This window comes from Paramisgurnus dabryanus, chromosome 21, assembly GCF_030506205.2.
Source record: "Paramisgurnus dabryanus chromosome 21, PD_genome_1.1, whole genome shotgun sequence".
NCBI classification, from domain to species: Eukaryota; Metazoa; Chordata; class Actinopteri; order Cypriniformes; family Cobitidae; genus Paramisgurnus; species Paramisgurnus dabryanus.
Genome location: NC_133357.1, coordinates 27,821,110 through 27,841,358, shown reverse-complemented (window position 1 = coordinate 27,841,358; position 20,249 = coordinate 27,821,110). Strand labels below are relative to the sequence as shown.

The 20,249-nt window shown below is 36.5% G+C and overlaps 1 protein-coding gene across 1 annotated transcript; it reads left to right on the top strand.

Moving 5' to 3' along the window:
* Window positions 1–4,612: 4,612 nt before the first annotated feature.
* LOC135772764 (cadherin-like protein 26) lies at window positions 4,613–18,783 on the top strand. Its single transcript, XM_065282303.2, has 13 exons — window positions 4,613–4,684; window positions 4,834–4,941; window positions 5,614–5,763; window positions 8,033–8,174; window positions 8,258–8,436; window positions 8,562–8,693; window positions 8,853–9,035; window positions 10,161–10,468; window positions 10,565–10,707; window positions 10,918–11,136; window positions 15,594–15,815; window positions 16,121–16,242; window positions 17,489–18,783. Exons 1-13 carry the CDS (start codon window positions 4,625–4,627, stop codon window positions 17,609–17,611), a joined length of 2,091 nt encoding a protein of 696 aa, XP_065138375.2. The 5' UTR covers window positions 4,613–4,624; the 3' UTR covers window positions 17,612–18,783.
* The last annotated feature ends 1,466 nt before the right edge of the window (window positions 18,784–20,249 follow it).

Genomic DNA, 20,249 nt, shown 5'->3' with positions numbered 1-20,249 from the left:
AGCCCCTGGCTTGTGACAAAAGAATAAAGGAATGCTGTCAAACCCCTTTCAATCCACAAGGTAGTCTACTTGAGCGTGCCACTTCAGCGAATTGAGTCCAACACCCCTTTCTCTTCCAGAGGACGTAAGGGGGTTTCTCTTCATTGCCAGGCTCTGTAGGTGAAGAAGAGACAAGGCATACAGGGTGGAAACGATAAGGTCGCAATGCCGAAGCAAATTCTCTCAACACGCTTCTGCTCTTTTAGAGAAAATAGCTCTTAACGCAATGCGAGGTGTAGCTTATCGAAAGGGAACTTACTTTATGTGACAAGTGAAAAATATTCAAAGTTGATGTGTTCAATGTAGGTCTCTACACTTACTTATGTAACCCTATAGTAAGACACAATGGCGCTATTAATAAATGAAACAGTAGGTCCTGTGCCCTCAGCTGCTTGAATGTTGAATTCTTGCTGAATTTTCTCTTTTAGTATACAAGCAGAAATTATAAGTGACGCGGTGCCTCCAATTAAGAGATCTGTACACACAAGAATTTGTAATACACTACATCTCTTAATAAATTCAATAAAGTTGTACTAAGTGTCTCTGTGTAGACTTATTTCCTTAAATAATTTCTACAACAAGGTAATTAGAAAAGATGAAACACCGGTTTATTTGTTTACATTCTCATATGTCCACAAATTAAATGGTTATCAAACAAAAAAAAAAACAAAACAAAACAAAACAAAACAAAGAAAAGTACTCTCTAATACTTTCCTTTTTTTAAACTTTCAATATAACACGACCACAAGCTCTGCCCACATGCAAATCTTGTTCAAATACCGTGACGATTCTCTATTGGGAAAAACTGACCGAGAATTCGATTCAGTTCGAAGGAGCCGAGTAGGTAAATGACTCAATAGAACAATCTAGAAATGTAAACAATGCCCTTTTACATGTAACTCTAACTCCGCTTTCAAACGGAGTTAAACTCTGCAATGAAACAAAATGTAAACCTAAAATTACAAATGTCTGACACACACAGGTTAATAAAACATTACCCAGATTAATTTACATTATCCAGTTCGACATTCGAATGTCTCTATACCAAGCGCTTGGATTTTCGTTGGGGCCCTTTACGTTGGTGCACATTGAAATACGCTGAAAACCCGAGTGTATATAAATCACTTGAAGTTAGTACTCACAACCTCCACGTAATATGGCCGGAAAAATCCTCCGATACAGACCCAGGGTGCTCAACACTGCCAGGCCGCGAGTCCTCGCGGTTACGCACGGGCGAATCCACCAACACGACCAGCTTGCAGATCACACGAAAATGAAGGACGGCTGATAAACCTTGACGATGGGGACGTTGCCAGACTCTTTCCTGGAAATATTTTTAAGGAATATTGCACATGGATGCTTCGGCTGCTTTCCCATCAGGTGATGTCCGTGTCGTTATCATTGTGTGCAGAACTGTTACCACAACATGGCGCCCGCTGAACTCTGCGCCGACTTCGTAAACAGTCCCAAAACACAAAACTACAAGAAAACTGTCATACTATAAACCGAATGGAGAAGTAAGAACAGTTCTGGATATATTTTTACTCCTAATAGTTGTTATTAGTCATCGACCAACCGATCTCTGTCTATCTCAAGAGCTCCTTTTTTTTCCCCCGCTCTATATTAAAAAAAAACTTTTTTTTTTTTTTGTAAACCTCCCACTTTCACTCTGATTGGTCATTTTCCAAGTCCATCAAATTACACATAACAGCTCATTGGATACAATATATATAACAAATATGATGCATTACCACTTACAGTAAGGCAGAAATAAACATATAAACATAACACAAATAAACAAATTGTATTTTAATCTACAGTAGGTTACACTTATATGGTTTTAGATAACTACAACTTTTTGGTCACTTGTGCTTTTAAAGCCTTAAATTGTTTAAACTTGTACTGCTGTTAACTTAACAGTGAAACTAATTTTGTGGCATAAGTCTAAAGATTTGATGGGCTGTCAAATAAATCGGTAAGCTTGGCACATTTGGCAGCATCCTCATCCAAAGTCTTTCTTTTCTTCAACCTGACTTTTACCGCCCCTCCTGCCCTCTTCCTCCCACCCATCCTCCCTAAAACACGTACTGTTACGGTAGGGCCGGCCCAGCTATCGGAAGGCACCAACATCCTACCTGAGAAAAGTTTTGGAAAAGACACGCTATGGACCGAACCAACTCTATGGGAGGGGAGGGGGGGAACTCACTCACATAGTACACCTCATACAGAGGCTGTGCGCTGCGGTGTCAGAATGCAGAACATGTGTAGTGTTATTTAAGAGAAGATAGACTCACTATTGTGACAAATGTAAAAATGTCATACAGTGTTAGAAAAGGACAGCACTCACAGTTCAAATTGCGAAAATAGCATTTAATCGCCCACAACGAACGTTTCGGGCTGAACGCCCTTCTTCAGCGTGTAATGGCAATTTCACCATTACACCATCATCATCGAAATGTAAAAAATGTAATGACAAATGTAAAAAAAAAACCTCGACCGGCTCAAAAGTGAAGCGGCCCACCAGGAATTTTATCGGTTTTCCCGATTACCCACCCTGGCCCTGGTGCAAATGAACCTCATATGAGTAAAGTGAATTTTGTCATAAAGGAAAATACTATTGTTTCCAAGGAATAAATCCTTGCCCGTCTTGTTTTTTGCTTTCAAAGTCATAAATTACATCATCATATGATAGCTGGCTGCCAACCTCTTGATTAATGCTAATAATGGCAAAAGCAAGACGTTCTTGTGACATTGAGGATCCGAGGTACAGTAGGCTTTTATTAACTGAAGCTTTGAGAAGCTGATGCCACTGTCACTGTGAGAGTACATGAAATGCGAAGATACTCATCTTTATCATGCAAGAATGCAAGTGCCAGTGCTGTCATTTTGTCTTTAGGGACAGTTGGGAGGCTTTCTATTTTCATGACAAGTCCTTAGAATCAAGATCAGACTTATTTCCAATGTTCAGTGTTCTTCCAAGTTCTTGAAATCTAAAGGAACCAATTTCTTCAGCAAGCCCTAGGCTTCAATCCTAACTGTAGGATCTTTAGTGTTTTCTCTGACCTGTAAAGAGCCTCCCTCACCTCCTCTGGCTGGTGCTGCAACTGGTCAATACCTTTCAGGTGACTTTTCCATCTGATGTCACCCCACAACTTAGTTAAAAGTTTGGCTTCCATAAGGGACATAAAGTGCACATGGATTTTTTTCAAGGAGCCTACCTTGCACTCCTTTATTTTTCACCCTAATGTTGGCTCCATTGTTGTAAGATTGGCCTCTGCAAATACTAAATAGTATGCCAAGCTCCTCCAGTTTTTTCAAGATAAGAGCCGGTGAAATCAGGAGCATCTAAGCACCCAAGAAAGTACTCCTTTATCACTGGCCCTTTTTGCAGACTGACAGTTCTGACCACGAAAGACATCTGCCCTGTGTGGCTGATATCTGGGGTGCAGTCTAAGATTGAAAAATACATTGATTTTTAAATGCCAGCCATCATTGTTTTGACCAGTTGATCACAGATGCAGAAGATCAGTTCACTTAATGTTTTTCTGAGATAGGTTGTGTGGTTTCCTTGATTTTCAGCCAGTCTGACATGCTCTCTTGACACGGGGTAAAATTTAGCAATAAGCTCAACCTCTTTTTAAAAAATTCCATTGTTGGGTAACATTTATTTGTCTTCCGACAAAAGCGAGGTTTCGTTCTGCAAGAGACCTACTGATTTCAATGGCCTCTATGAGGGTTAATTGTTTGTGACCAATTGTTTGTTCCTTTTTTAAAGTTTAAGCTCTTTCCATGACACAACACTTTTTATGTGTGCTGGGCTGTTTTCATGTTGTTTTAGGATTGCTCCAATATTGGTCCAGTCATGCTGTCCCTCTGTTATTAGCTTTGAAGACCCCTTTGCAACACCAACAAAAAACAGCAACACTTTTAATGGAGTACACAAGCCATATACAACAATTTTCCCCCCCAATAATGAGGAGCCGAAACAAGTAATGGAAATGAAAGCTTCTTCTGTCTTTAGCGAAATGAGATCTTTAGAAAGTTATAGTATTTAACTGACCTGCATTGTCATCAGATGTTTGTATATTCTTTAAAAAATACTTCAAAAGTGCCCTACAACACAACGGAATATGTGTAGCTTGACTTCTCTGCTGATTATTATGTAGAGTAACTTGTAAAATAAGCACAGAAGTGTCATATTCATTCATATGTTCCTAAAGTTGAAGGTGTCTAAATCTTGGTAGCAGAAATCGTCTCATGTTTACATTCACTTTTACAGTTACTGCTCACGTGCCACTCAGTCACTAAGCGGTCATTTAAACAGCTGTTGTTCTCAAACAATACAAATTATACTTCTTATTGTATTGTGTCTATGTATTTTCTAGTTTTTCTAGTATCTCCAATTTCCTCCTTCTTAAGAAATGGCTTTGTGTGGGTTCCATAGAAAAAAGCTTAATAATTAATGAACATCGTGAGTTCAAACAGCTTTCCAGAGAAATTCTCTCTAATGCCCTACTTAGATTTGCTTTAAATAAAGTCATCCTGACTGAAGTACACTTCTTTATACCAGAGCTATGATAGGAAGATGGACCGGTGGATGTCAATGCTTATAATGAAGACTCTTGTGTTTGTTGTTCTTGTTACAGTGAGTTACAGTAATGATTTTTTAAACAGTATAAAAGATTAGCAAAAGCTGCTTTAAAGGCAGCAGAAATGTGCATTACATTCTTTGAAGAAATACATTCATTGCATCATTGAAATATTTTATTTTCTCTTCTGTCTGTTTGTATTCAGTTTGTTACTCCGACGAAACAGAATGCACGCCAAAAACGCGCTTGGGTTGTAGATTCACTTTCTATGGAGGAGGAGAATGCTGGTCCTTTCCCATATAAACTGGGTGATGTAGGTTAATATTGAATTATATTGATATTATATTGAGTGTGCTATGTTTTTATAATCTTCTATATTTTAGTGTAAAGCAGAATATTAACTGATTAAACTTTTAAAAAAGATTAAGCAATGTTTGATGCGAATAAGTCAGTAATGTTCTTCCTGTAGTAATTAACATAACCCTAATAACACATTTACAATTATACAAAATTGCATATTTCTACAGCGCCGAGCAATCTGTGCCTTTGGTCTTTTTCTCTTACTGTTAGAAGATAATTTTCTGTGAATTTGGGAAAAGTTTTGGTTAAGATATTAAACAAAGAGTGTTTTGGAGGAATGGAATTAAATTTCCTCATCTTATGTTTTTTTTTCAATTTCTGAGTTGGGTGTGTAAGTCACTAAATCCAACCTTATTTTTTTAATCACTGTCTTGTTGTTTTATTTGTAGCAGAGACTTGTATTTTTTATTTTAATATTTTGTGAATTAGAGCTAAAGCCTTAAAGTGTTACTTTGTCCCCCATGTTGTTCATTAATATTTTTCATTACTTAAATGTTTTACTGTAAAAAGACTACCTTAAAATGAAGTATAAAGTACATTTTTAAAAACATGAAAAAATATTTGTACAGGCACAGCGTTTTGCTGACAAATAACAATGCTGAACGTTTTGACTTCTTGCTCTCAGTTAAACATTGAGAAGAAGATTATCAGAGAATACATCATTCATGGACAGGGGATTGATGAAGATCCAAAGGGAATTCTTACTATTGACAGAACTGAAGGAGCAGTTTATGCTAATGGAAAAGTGGACTATGAAAAACACAAGAGTTTAACTGTAAGTCAATATAATTTTCATTTATTTGACATCATTGTTTTCAGGTTATGTTAAAGGAATATTCCAATTTCATAAAAAAAAATTTTACTCACCCCCATGTCTTTCTTTGTTCAGTCGAGAAGAAAATATTTTTTTAGGAAAACATTCCAGGATTTTTCTCAATATAATAGACTTTATTGGACGTCAACAGTTCACAGTTCCCAAAATTGCCGCGTTAAAGGGCTCTAAACAATCCCAACCGAGGCATAAGGGTCTTATATAGCAAAACGATCAGAATACAAAAGTACTTTTAAATCACAACTTCTCGTCTTGCACTAGCCGTGAGATGCGCCAGCGTGACCTCATGTATTATGAAATCACATTGAAACATCACGCATGGTGTATGCGAAACAACTGCCCCAGTGTTTACGAGTGTGAAGAAAGAGGAGAATTTTGACATTGTTGTATTTAAAATTATACTATCCAGTCTCACGGAGGTTTGTGATATAGTCATGTAATTTTTTGATTATTTTTTCATGATATTATCACAACTTTTTCGTGATCGTTTAACGAATTCCTGTTTTCGTGTGATTATCACGTATTGGTTCCTCAACTGCTTTTTCCTATTTTCAAACCATTTTCGTTTTGGTTTAGGGTTAGATTTGGTGCTTGCATTAGAATGTCACTTTATGTTTTGGTTTATACCACGGGTTCTCAAAGTACGGACTCTGGTCCGGATCCGGACCCGACGGGAACTTGATCCGGACCCGCGTCCACTTCATATTACAAGTGCATTACTTTCTATCTGATTGATTAAATGTGTGCATTTGCTACTTTACAAATGCATATTAAACTTGTAAACCATTCGTTTAGTTTTCTTTTTAGATTTAAGAGTATTCCTGGTCCGAAAATAAAACGAATTATTTAAAACATTTCTGTGTGACGCTGTAGCCATCACACCCAGATATTATACACAGCTACTTCATGTACTACGGCCTTTGATCAGTAAGTCCTTATCGATCTGAAATCACTGTTGGTTTGAGTCGTTTAAAACATGCATTTGAAAAGCAACACTCGTCAAACATAATCTTTATACATATTCTTTATTATCATGAAAATACCTGAAGAGGTTTGAAGAACAGCAATATAAATATATCCTTAAGACATTTCCTGGAGCTGCGTGTGTCTGGTTCTTCGTCTGCAGCGCATATTGAGTTTCTGCACGAGAGCGCCCCCTGGCTTTTGGATGTAGTGGCATTTCACCGTAATTCATTGAGAAGCATAGCAAGAATCATAAGCCAATTTATAGGCGCACCCCTAATTTAGGTCAGTGTCTCTGCCTACCAACCACACTTTTTTGCCATGGTTTATGCATTTAAAAAAATTTGTTTTACTTTAAATGCAAAATACACTTATGTTTTTCCCAAACTTTTTATGTTGATTTGTAATATAAACAAATGATTTACATAAAGTTTTTCCGGACCTATGAAAATTATGAGAATTCAGATTTGGACCTTTGAATGTAAACTTTGAGAACCCCTGGTTTATACTATTTTTCTGATTTATTTTTTTATATGTCGCCTGGCGTTATAGAGTTGGGTTTGGGTAAGGATGTCATTTTATGTAAATCTAACCCTAAATGGTAAAAAAATAGGACAAAAGAGTTGAGGAACCAATACGTGATAATCACACGAAAACAGGAATTTGTTATACAATCATGAAAAAACACGGAAATTCGTGAGAATATCACGAAAAAAGAATAAAAAAATTACGTGACTATATAATGAAACATCGTGAGACTGGGCTGAATTATACTAATTCATGTTTTTGTGTCAGTTTAGTGTTTAAAATGGTCCCCAAGTGTGCGTTTTGCATATGTAATGCTGCTTGACCTTTAAACAAGATTACAAAATATGTATAGTCGCGCTGGCACGTAACACGTTTCTTAGCAAAAATGACAATCGTTTCGCTAGAAAAGACCTTTATGCCTTGTTTGGGATTGTTTAGAGCCTTTAGAAGCTGCATTGAAACTGTAAACCATTGGTCACAATAAAGGCTATTAAATTGAGAAAAATCTTGGAATGTTTTCCTAAAAAAAAAAAAAAATTAATTTCTTCTCAACTGAACAAAGAAAGACAAAAAACATCTTGGATGACATGGGAGTGAGTACATTTTTTATGAAAGTGGAATATTCTTTTTAAGTCATCAGTAATGATATTTAAGTTCACAGTTTAACATATAAACAACCTTACAGTCAAATAAATCCACATTTCATCATGTTTATGTTCAGATCACATTTGAAGCAAATGAAAAATCAAATAAAGCTCCACACAAACTTGCAGTGGACATTGTGATTCTGGATGTTAATGACAACGCACCTGTTTTTAATAAGCCCGTCTATGAAATCACCATTGATGAATCGACACCACAAGGTATAAACATGCTGGAATATACAAATAGACACATTTAACACCAGCTGTTGTCTAATGCTTCTCTCTGGATTATTTACACTCAGGTGAAGATTTGGTCACAGTGATGGCAACCGATGAGGATCGAGATGGCACAGGAAACTCGTGGGTGACATTTAGGATTGTGTCAGTGACTCCCAGCCCCTCCAATGCTGAATTCTTCATTCAACAAACTGATGGAGATCAAACAGGGAAAATATCTTTCAAAGGTTGCCTTGATTATGAGGTAAAATTCTGTGCTAATGTAATACTGTAGATGTGTGTGTTTTAATGATGTTCTGTGATTGGTTCAAACTGATAACTTTTTTCTAATATCAAAAGTCTTTATATATGATATATGTTTAATAAAAGGAGGCACAGAAGTACACTATTCTGGTTGAAGCAAAGGATCATGGTGAACAGATGCAACTTTCTAGCACAGGCACAGTTATAGTGAATGTTATCGACAAAAACAACCATCTACCAGAATTCACTGGTAAAATAGTAAGTAAACATGTTTTAGTTGTTAATATTGTAGGTATGTTATGCTGTTTGACTTGTTTTTGATAACTAATAGACCACTCACCGAAACAATAAGCCTGATGTAACTTTTTTATGTCAAAGGTAAAATATGTTTGATGGTTATTGTTTCGTGTTTCACAGGGCTTTGTGAAAGTAAGAGAGGGAAAACGTGGTGAACCTGTTTATCGACTGCAGGTGACAGATAAAGATAGCAGAGGATCTGCAGCATGGATGGCCAAATACTCCATCCAGGGTGAAAAAGCAGATCACTTCATGATTGAGACTGATCCTGATACAAACGATGGAGTCATTACAGTCGTTGAGGTACAGTGAAAGTATCCAGGGCAATGATATCAGTCTATATCTGGTTGATTTATTGAAATGTAAACCAAACTTAATGTTTCACAAAGTTAAAATATACATTTAAGGGTTATTAATCATAAACAATCAGATTCAGATTCAACTTTATTGTCATTGTGCAAAATATAACTGGAATTAAAGTATTGTGAGATCAGACTGCTTGTTATAATTTCGAATGGATCTCACGGCACAATGATGTCACTCGCCAGCTGGTCTGTGCAGCACTGCATGAAGTTAAGAACAAGGGGGCCCCCTAGTGGTACGGGGCCCTACGCAGCTCGCGTAGCCTGCGTATTGGGAGGATCGGCCCTGTATATATTGAATACTATATTATACATGAATTATTTATTATTTATGAAATGTTTTAATAATTTATATTAAAGTTAAAGGGAAGCAGTATGATAATGGGAGGCCAGTAGATCAGTGGTTTGTAGAGCTTCACAGCAGCAGGACCTTGGGCCTGTTAGTCTTAGTATCCTCGGGTTCAAGGATGAGACAGGGAGAGAAAAACAAAATCGTATTATAGTAGGGGCCCCTCACATATAATGCAACTGTCATAGAGGATATAGGATAAATATCTGCTCGGTTCTGGACAAGCTAACTATTGCAGCATAAGTATATTTACTAGACAAATGATGTAAATGCTTTGTAAAAGAGAAATGCCTTTAGCTTAGACTTAAATTGAGCGACTGTGTCTGATTCTCGAACAAAATCATTCCAGAGTTTAGGGGCTAAAGTAGGAAAAGGATCTATGACCTTTAGACACTTTTGATATTCTAGGGATAATTAAATGACCAGAATTTTGTGACCCCAGTGTCATTTACATTTTTGGGTTTAAAAATACATTAACAACATTTTTATTCAAATCGATGTACAGGTTATATATGTTTTATCATTATGTCTCCTGGGATTGAGATCATGACCTTTTGCACTACTAAGACAGTGCTGTACCACTGAGCTACAAGAATACAAATTTGTTATCCAATATTGAGTTTTTACATACAGTATAGTTTTCTAATAGACACTAATACATGTCTGCAGTGAAATCTGTAATAAACCATAGTCTTCTTTAATTTTTTCTCCCTCCAGTCATTGAATTATGAAGAGAGGTCCAACTTAAACCTGACAGTCAGTGTGGAGAACGAGGATCCCTTCTTTTACTGTCGAGTTAAAGGACGTCTCAGTGAAGGCCTGTGGGATATAGAAAGCTTTAGAGGAAAATCCAGTTTCACAGCCGTGTCTCTACCAATGACTGTTATAGTGGAAGATGTTAATGAACCACCTTTATTTATGGAGACCATCAAACACGTGTATGTAATGGAGAACGTGAAGATTGGACACAACCTGTGGACGTTCAAAGCTGTGGACCAAGATCAACTTGATTCAGATGAGATTGTGTAAGAATTTGGCTTTATTTTAACACACAGGCCTCTTAAAAATCTACAGTCACGCTGTAATTCATTTGAATGAATGTTTTATTTCCCTTCCTGTAGATTCATTCGAGGAAAAGATGTAGGTGGTTGGATAAGTGTAGATTCACAAACAGGTCTTGTGTCAACAGCTAAAGTTCTGGACCGAGAGTCGCCCTTCGTAAAAGATGACACTTACACTGTTGTAATATATGCTGTTGATAATGGTGAGATATAAATCACAAAACTGTTGCCTTTGCTAATACTTATGGTTATAAAAGTATGTAACTTATGTTATAAATATAACATTTAGCACCTATCACTTGAATTTCCCTCTGTCACAGGTCATATATTTTCTTGAAATGAAATGATTTAGGTCAACTACATCAAGTGATAAGGTAATGATGTATCTTAAATTTGTTATTGTTAATATGCAGGTATGCCATCAATGACCAGCACAGGGACTTTAATTATTCATCTGAGAGATGAGAACGATAATTCACCTGTTCTAGAGGTTGAAGAACTGAGCATGTGCTTGTCTGAGAAAGCCACCAACATAACAGCCATCGATCCAGACCTGCATCCATATGGAGCGCCATTCCACTTTCAGCTTATGGGAAATGTTAAAGGAAAATGGAAGCTCGGTTCCACCTACGGTAACCTACGGCATCACATTACAACTCTCGGTTAACATTGAATAAATAAGCTTACACATTACCTGCATTAAATTTTTCTAGCAGCCGCCAAAACACTAAAAGTCTTGTCCAACTAAAAGTCTTTTTTGATCATTTAATCTGATTAATGGGTGATAATTTTGATGATTGCGGAAGAGAGAACAAGCAGAGAGCTCAAACAAAACAGATACAGAATGGTGAAAGGTCGGAAGACCAAATCCTATCCAGCAGGGAAATATATACACTTGAGCTTATTTACGCTTATTTACACTTAAATAACCTTGACTTTGGTTGCATGCCGTTTTTGCCAAATTAACTTGGAGATGTTCAATATTCTATCATGTAAGCAAAATCTACAGGTGTTCAAGGTGTTTGCTTTCATTTCTTTTACGTGTTCTAAGCGTATGCATGTCGTCTATTCTTGGGCTATGATTAGACGTCTAATAGACTTTTACTGACATCCCAAATTTTGCCTTGTTTTAGCCAAAATTGCTTGGTGGGTAATGACTAATTTGAACCAATTAATTTTGATCTGTCCAACATTAAACTCATGAGACGTCTGTCAATCAGTCACTCGCTCAAAGCCAGGTAACAAAATCACAGCTTTTTGCAAAGAGGGCAAGAAATGATGACAGCGAGAGGGACAGGTATCTGTGTCTGACAAATGTATGGCCAATATATGATGTGGAGGAGATAGGGGTGTCACGATTCTCCAAATCCTCGATTCGATTACATTTTCGATTCTAATGTCACGATTCGATCCGATTCTCGATTTTTACTTTTATTTTTTTTAAGACAAAAATGATATGCCATTATTTATTATTATTATTATAATAGTTTAACATTAACATGCACATTGCACAACTCGCATGGGGGTTTGTGGGCTTCACTTAACACAAGAGCTTGTGGAGAGAGGATTCCTTTTTGCACGCACATGGACTTAATGCACATGAACTTAATGCGCGTTTCTTGGACTCATAGCATCTGAAAAACATCCAGCATCATAAGCATCTGCGCTTCTCTCTGTCTCACGTGCACGTGCACATGCTCTCGCATCTGTCCGAAGTCTAAACTTAAACTAAAGTAGTAATCCTTATGTATTTAAAAATATATAATATATAAAATCGAAATCGTGACACCCTTAGGAGGAGATTGTGAAACTCATCGGTAATGTCTCGTTTCCACTGGCCGGTACAGTAGCCTACAGTACAGTATGATATGCAATTATGTCTGTTTCCATTGGCAGTGATACGCAAATAGCCAAAAAGTACCACTTTTTTGGGACTCTTTTGTTGGGGTACCTAGCACAGTAGTACGGTACCAAAAGGGTGGAGCTAGAGTTAGTGCAGTTACATATGTGTTTCTTCCTCTATGAAACCTTTAGAACTTATAATAAAAATAAGTTAGTAGCGATCACTGAAATATAAAGAATCTGCCAGTACTTTCTTACTTTTAAAGGGATAGTTCACTTTTATATGAAAATTCTGTCATCATTTACTCATCCTCATGTGGTTCTAAACCTGTATGAATTTCTTTTTTTTGATGAACACAAAAGAAGATATTTTGAAAAAAATTTGGGGAGTATTGTGATTGATAAATGATGGTAAGCACACAGTTGACGCTACCCGTTAAATTCCATCATATTTTTTGATTCCTACTATAGAAGTCAATGGTCACTTACTGCTGTGTTTTTACCATCATTTCTCAAAATATCTTCTTTTGTGTTCTTCAGAAAAAAGAAATTCATACAGGTTAGAACAACATGAGGATGAGAAAATGATGATAGAATTTTCTTTTAAAGTGAACTATCCCTTTAATCCTCTTTATTGTCTACTGTATCTGCATTGCACAAGTTTTTCCAATGTAGCAGCAATAATCAACTTCTTTTATAAAGCATGCGTACCAACAAAATGGGGCTAAAAACGTGCGTACGCCACTTCCCACACAATGGTTGTGATCTATAAAGAAAAACTTGATTCTGGAGACAATTAATGGGAATTGGCGACACAGATGGCGAGAAAGTGAACTGAAATCAGATTGAAGAAAGTAAATATGACAAGAACGATTATAAGTATTGATAACGCACATTTAATTTCACTATCATAGGTTAGCACATTATCATGACGATGAAATCCAGCAGTGTTACTTGTACTGAGTGATAATTGTTTCATATACATCAAATTCAATCTTAAATCAAAAATCATTTTAAATATTTAATCAGCGCTGTCTCACGGTTACAATGTCCACTACGGGAGCGGAGCACGATATGGACCGACAGATGGATAGCATCAAATATCCATTAGATAACTGCAGAACACAGTGTAAATAACCAAAAATTATCCTTAATTATTGTGCATTTTTATCATCAAGTGTCAAAGTGTGGAAATACAACCATCAAGCTCCCGGAGAATCTTTTCTCTCTATATTATTGTTATAATAGTCCTAAATATGATGTGAAAACCTGCATGAAGAAACATGCGTTCACCTATTAAAATAAATATTTACTCTTACGCGTACAAGCTAATACAAGTCTGTTAAAAAAGAAAGGAAATTACTATTTATGTTTTTAAATTTAAATGATTAATTTTTTATATGTCTGCTTTTTGTAAAGCAGAGGAGAATGCTCGTACTGCCGGAGAACAGTCCGCATATATCAGACGCGTGCACGAAAGGAGCAGAAAACACATATTTACTTTATTTTGGTGATACCTCTCATTTATGCTGTGATTTTGGCAAGGTGTTACAGTATATAATTGCTGTAAAAATATATAAATGCTGCGGTGACTCCCGTGTGTAATGCTGCGTGATTGCAATGCTGGAGGACTAAGAAATGGCTTGTGTTTATTGGCTGGGCGCATTTAGCTTATGAACTAACAATTGGATGCCAGTCTCATTAATATGAGGATCAGCATTCTAGAGGTGATTTGCATTGACTATTTATGGTTAAAAATGGGCGTGTATAGGGCGGGATGTGAGGCAGATTCACGTACGCACATTTTCAGGTGATCTGTGATTTATAAAAGGAATATTGCTTGCTGGTGTGCGTACGCATGGTTTTATAAATCTGAATATTTTTTTGCGTATGGTATTTTTGGCTTGTATGCTAAGTAGACTTTTAGTAAGGATTCTACGCACAGTTTTATAAATGAGCCCCCGGTGCGTTTTCTTCCTTGGTTAATTTGGGCATGTACGGCAATCATGCTTGGATCTGCACCAAAACAACTGCTCCAAGACCAAGAACAAGACGAGAAGCAAGGTTGGAAAGAGAGCGTAGAGAGAAAAACCGTCAGAAGGTATTCATCGAACCCTGGGCACGCCACCATCAGTTGGATGGCAAGTGACCCACTTGGCCGTCTTCTTTGGTAGTCGGGTAATAAACTGCTCTAGCACCACCCAATAGATGATGTTGTTGACATCACTGACCTCGGCCAGTAGCCACTTGCACCATGGGTCCCAGAGTGCTGGACTTTGGCTGACCTGCTGAACGATATCCCTCTTCAGTTCGTCAAAGACCAGGAGGTTTCGCCGCCATCTGCACCTCTCCCAATAACGCACTTCAAACGGTAGCCAGTGGAGAGAGATGAGCGGTGTTACATGAGCCCTTTTGGGCTCCTAGAAGATGAGCAGAGCAGCTGCGTTCTGAACCAGTTGGAGTGGTTTAATAGACCGTACAGGAAGGCCAGCACTGAGAGCATTCCAGTAGTCCACCCTGGAGATTACAAGAGTCTGAATCAGAAGTTGTGCAGCATGCTCTGTAAGATATGGCCGTATCCTGATATTGTATTGTGAAAAAAAACCAAGGTTTTTTGCTGTTTTGGAGGAGAAAATGTTGTGTTGCCAAGCTGAATGGATAGGTTGTGATAAACTAGCAACTCCGTCTTAGCAAGGTTCAACTGCAGATGGTGTTTCTTCATCCAAGCTGAGATATATTTTAAGCAGGCTGTAATACGTGCTGGTATGGTGGGATCAGCAGGGTGAAATAAGAAGAAGATCTGTGTGTCATCAGCATAGCAGTGGTAGTAGAAGCCATGTGCCTGTATGATAGGTCCTTAGGATGATGTGTAGATGGAAAAATGAGTGGACCAAGCACTGATCCCTGAAGGATCTCTTGGAGAGATAAGATTTAAACCATTGGAGGGGAGTACCTGTGATCTTTAGAAATAAGCAGGTGGCAAATATCTTGCACAAACAGCAGCTCGCAGTCTGTCTCTCTCTACTCCATGTAGTTTCGGGCCTCTTTTATGTGACTTCTTCACTAAAAAAAACACAGGTGATACTCATTTGTATTAAACAAACTCACCGCTCGTCTGCCAACTCTCTCTCCCGCTGCAGACCTAGCTGAATTATGCCCCCCTCACCACAGTCTACATATATGTTTTTTGCTATTATCCTATTTCTAATGTTTTCTACAGTTTATCAAAAGTTTCTTCTCCTCATAGGCACAACTGTAAGGTTGATCAAAGAGGACACTGTGTTTGTGGGTGATCATAAACTCACAGTGATGATTTCTGACAGCCAGGGCAAATATTCACACCAGAACATTCTGGTCCGTGTATGTGACTGTGATATTACTGCAGACTGCAATGAGACCAGCGCCCCGATAATAAAACTCAATGTCTTTGCCATCGCTGCTTTAACCATCAGCCTCATAATTCTGCTGGGTAAGTTTTTAAATAAATCCAATGATGTTTTCATAATCGCTTTAGAGACAACAAAACCTTTGGAAACCATATTAAAAATCAAAGTGAGATATTCTTTGTAAAATACATCCTCAGATCTTATTTTAATTATGCAAAAACAACTAAGTTATTTGCAACTTGAAAAGTGTCATGACAGTAGCTCGTTGGCACTGATTCCTGATTCTAATTCTATACAGTAGCTTCTCATGTACAGTTTGTTATGCATTATATGTTCATGAAGGTATGAATAATTTAAATTTCTTATTTGTGTTATTAAAATAATAAAGGCATCATGTTAATGGCTTGCAAGATGAGAAATGATGCACAGAAACAAGGCAGTAAAGAGCTGGAGGGATCTGCGCAGTCTCTCATTCATTACAACACAGAAGGACCTGGAACTGACTGCACGGTAAAACACAGCAATCATTTTTTGTAGTGATTTCATTATTAGAAACAGCTATAATTTTATACTCTGTTATATTGATCATATTTATTATACAAAAGGGCTGCATTTGCCTCCTACAAAATGTTGCACAACGTTTTAAAACCGAAACAGTGGTGCGTTGAACACCCTATTCTGATGATGCAAGAGTTGCAACTATGGCAGCTGAGAATGCCATTCTTTCTTTTGTTTTGAAGAATTTTTGGAGCCTGATGAAATAGTTTTAAATACGTTTAATACTGAAAAATGCATTCTATGTTACAGTCACTGCCCTTGTGGTCCACAAAACATAACACGTTGGTAAATGACTTTAATTGAACCCATTGTGTGAGTTGTCTCTTTAATACCTTGTGGTTTATATCAGGTTGCTGCTGATTAGGCTGGCATTTTTGACACACCCACCAAACACCTGAGAAAACGTATCAAACTTGAAAACCGTAGCAAAACGTTGCGTGCTGGTTTGAGCATGAATATTTGAATGTAGATTTTAGCTGTTATCTTGGTGTTGTCATCAGATAATAAATAAAAATAAATAGGGCAAAAATTTAATGCGAGGCCACTTTCTGTTTGACTTTTGCATGTGGGGCTTCAGACTGCAGACACCAGTGCCGTTTACATTCGGGTCCAGTCAGTTAAAAAAAAATTGGCACTAAGGGTTGGACTCGGGTCAAATTTACTCTGCTTTGAGTCGGGTCTTAGCCTGGCTAACACCAGACCAGTCATATAGAGAATGAGACGTGGTCTGGGAACCACATGCTCATTTTCTCGTATTTGAGGCGTGGTTTATGAATGCCCAAAGCCGTTTATTTGGCGCTACGAATGTCTATCAAATGCGTCTGTACTTAGCTCATAGCCAAACGTTTTAATAATACCCGATGACGTATGTAGACAACATCAATTCAAACATCAACATCTTTTATTGGGTACGTGTGCACACAGCTGAAAGCTATGCAACTAAACCGGTAGCTGTATATTGATATTGAAAAGCAACACAATTTAGTGGCACTGTGACAACCACAGTACACGCATAATGACAATGATATTAATAAATACCACTTACCATTTATACGTTAACTGTAATTGTGCAGCGTGAATAAATTTTGTCGCAAGGCAGCATAGGGAAACCCAGGCAAGTCGGGTCTAGTTTTTCTTTTTTTATAATTTATAGAAGAACATAGACAATAACTAAAATTTATTGAATTCATTTCCATAGATCGAGGACATCATCTTAATGAAATCTTCAAGTGAAATGTCTCAAATCTTTATCCCAAGAGGACACACATTACTGAGCACACAGACACTGAGGATGGGATTAAATGACTATAGACATATCTGATAATGTGATCTGATAATGCACAACAACATTTTGGGTTTTAAGCTTCAAGTAAATGAATCTGTGATGGACACAGATTCATTCACAAACTCTTTGAGAGAAACTTTTCAGTCTTCACACATAAAGACATGGTGAGAGATGGTGAAGACAAGATAAAAGAAATCTCTTATTTAATGAAGGATTCATCAGTATACATATACTATGGTTTAATGTGTGCATTGTTTTGACCAGTAATTTGTGTATCCTTTACATATTTATAATGCACACTGTATGTCCAGCATGGAAATGCAGTTCAAATAATAATGTGATGACATTAATGTTTAAAAAGAGTTCCTGAATATAAATCTGGAACTTGTACAACATGATCTGTTTTAGTTTTATCAAACTTTGCCTGTATGTTTGGGCAGCCTGTAGTTATTCTGCCTTAAGAAAAATATAAGAAACGCAAGACAGCAGTTGTTTGGACTCTGTAAATGAATGCACTGCAAAAAATGTATTTCTAGAAAAAGAAAAAATGGCAGATTGTTTTGCTTGTTTTATGCACAAAATCATTTAAATTTGATATTTTTGGTCTAAACACTAGACTTATTTTCTTGGGTCGTTTTGCTCATCAAGAAAAAGCATCTTAATTTAAGAATTTTTTGATATTTTTACTGAAAACAAGACAAAAATACTAAAAATGTTTTCTTGAAAATCATTTTTTGCAGTGTGTGTAGTTATAAGTGTGATATATGATCTGTGCCTATAAGTATTAAACATCAATTAAATGAAAGTGATACTGTATGGAGAAAAATAATCACATGCAGTACATTTAAATGTATGTAAATGTTCTCTTTCACTGATATGTTTATCATTATATGAAAGATTTTTTATATGAGTTGAATATAGCTTGTGTTTGTGTTACAGTTGTATAATAGGTAACGTTGGTAAGTCTTTGTAATAAGGTTGTATTTGTTTAGTAAATGCATTAGCATCATTTATTAATTTTTGTTAATGTTAGTTAATGCAAATACAATTTATGTTGGTTCAGTGTGCATTAACTAATGTTAACAGTTACAACAAAAGGAATAGAATAGAAGTATTGTTCAATGTTAGTTTATGTCAACTAATGCATTAATTATACAGCCGTATAATAGAGTGTTACTCTAAAATGTCTTTGAATGTATTGTGCTCAAAATAAAGTATACTAGTGCTTAAAATCCTTTATGTTTTATTAATCATAAGATACATAATATACATTTTTAAACCATTAAACCATGAACAGATTCCATCTTGATTTTTATCTTTTTAAAGTAAAAATTTGAGGGGAAATGCTATTTTATTAGCTTTTTTTGTAATAATATAGGTATGTAATTAATTATCATACTGAAATAAACAGGTAATACATATTCTGCTGATATAATTAAATCTTATTCAGGCAAAAATATATATTTCAGATGTACCGTTTTTTTTAGGTACAAGTTTGTCGCTGTATTTTTTCCAACTCGTCTACTCCTGCCATATTTATTTTCCGCTCTCTGCTTTGAGGCGCTATGTTCACCTTTGTGCCCGCGGGGTAGCCAATAGTATAACAGTATAACCTACTTGGCGGGTATTTAGTAAGGCCCCTTCTGATTTGGAATGTACTACAATGATTTGCCACATCAAAGCCCGTGACGTTTACATGATATGGAGTTTAAACCCGGCAGACAAAAATATCACTAAAAAGCTAAAAAAATTAGTTTTCTCCAAATGTTAAAATTTACAGATACTAACATTGTCTTCTATGATGTGCAACACAACTTACTTTGTTAACATCTAAAAAAATGTGTTGGTTAGTTTTTCATGACACTTTAAGCAAATTTTTAAGATGCCACTATCTTTAGTAATCGACTGCAGATTACAATATACATGTATTCTTGCCTAAAGTAATCTTAAAAATACATTTTGTGACACAGACACCGTAATATTTGGAAATATTATAGATATAGGCTATTACATCTATTGAGTTATGATAGGCATTCAAAAGAAACGGCTGAAAATGCTGGCCTTCAAAAGCGTGGCACATGGAAGTAGTTTCTCACAAAAAGGCTTTTAAAATCATTCTGTTATTAATTATTATATTACATTATATATTGGACCTCAACAAAATATAAATTTTAAAATTAAATGTATAAATTTATAAATGTATTGGTCTACTGTCAGAATCCTGCCAAGGGTCTTGTTTAATTTTCATGTCTAGTTATGATGGCAGGGTTCTGGCAGTCCCATGTTCTATATGGAGGCTCATCATGGCCTTGCGTATCTGGTCATGTGCCTTCGGTGTCTCATCTCTTGTCCCCACCCCCTCGTTCTCCTGCTTATTGTTAATCATTAGTTCATTCACCCGTTACTTTGTTTAGATTTCCTTATTTAATGTCATTATGTCCTTAGTTCTGTGCAGGTTCATTTTGTATTGTCGTGTGTATTGAGTCGTGTGTATCCTGTTACTATATCGAGTCAAGTTTCATTTTATCTGTCTGCAGTCGTTTGTCATGTTCCCCGTTGTTCGCCTCGCGAGGGTTTTTGTTTTCTTATTCTGTCAAAATTAAAGTCTTTTGTTAACCCTTCATCGTCCGCAATTGGGTTAATCTGTTCCAATCCTGAAAGAATGCACATAATA

What these genes read in the sequence shown, in the direction of transcription:
- LOC135772764 (XM_065282303.2), top strand. Translation starts at nt 4,625, where the DNA reads ATGGACCGGTGGATGTCAATGCTTATAATGAAGACTCTTGTGTTTGTT. An exon ending in AAGGTTGCCTTGATTATGAG is followed by an intron (nt 8,437 to 8,561) that starts GTAAAATTCTGT and finishes GTTTAATAAAAG; the next exon opens with GAGGCACAGAAGTACACTAT. An exon ending in GAGTCATTACAGTCGTTGAG is followed by an intron (nt 9,036 to 10,160) that starts GTACAGTGAAAG and finishes TTCTCCCTCCAG; the next exon opens with TCATTGAATTATGAAGAGAG.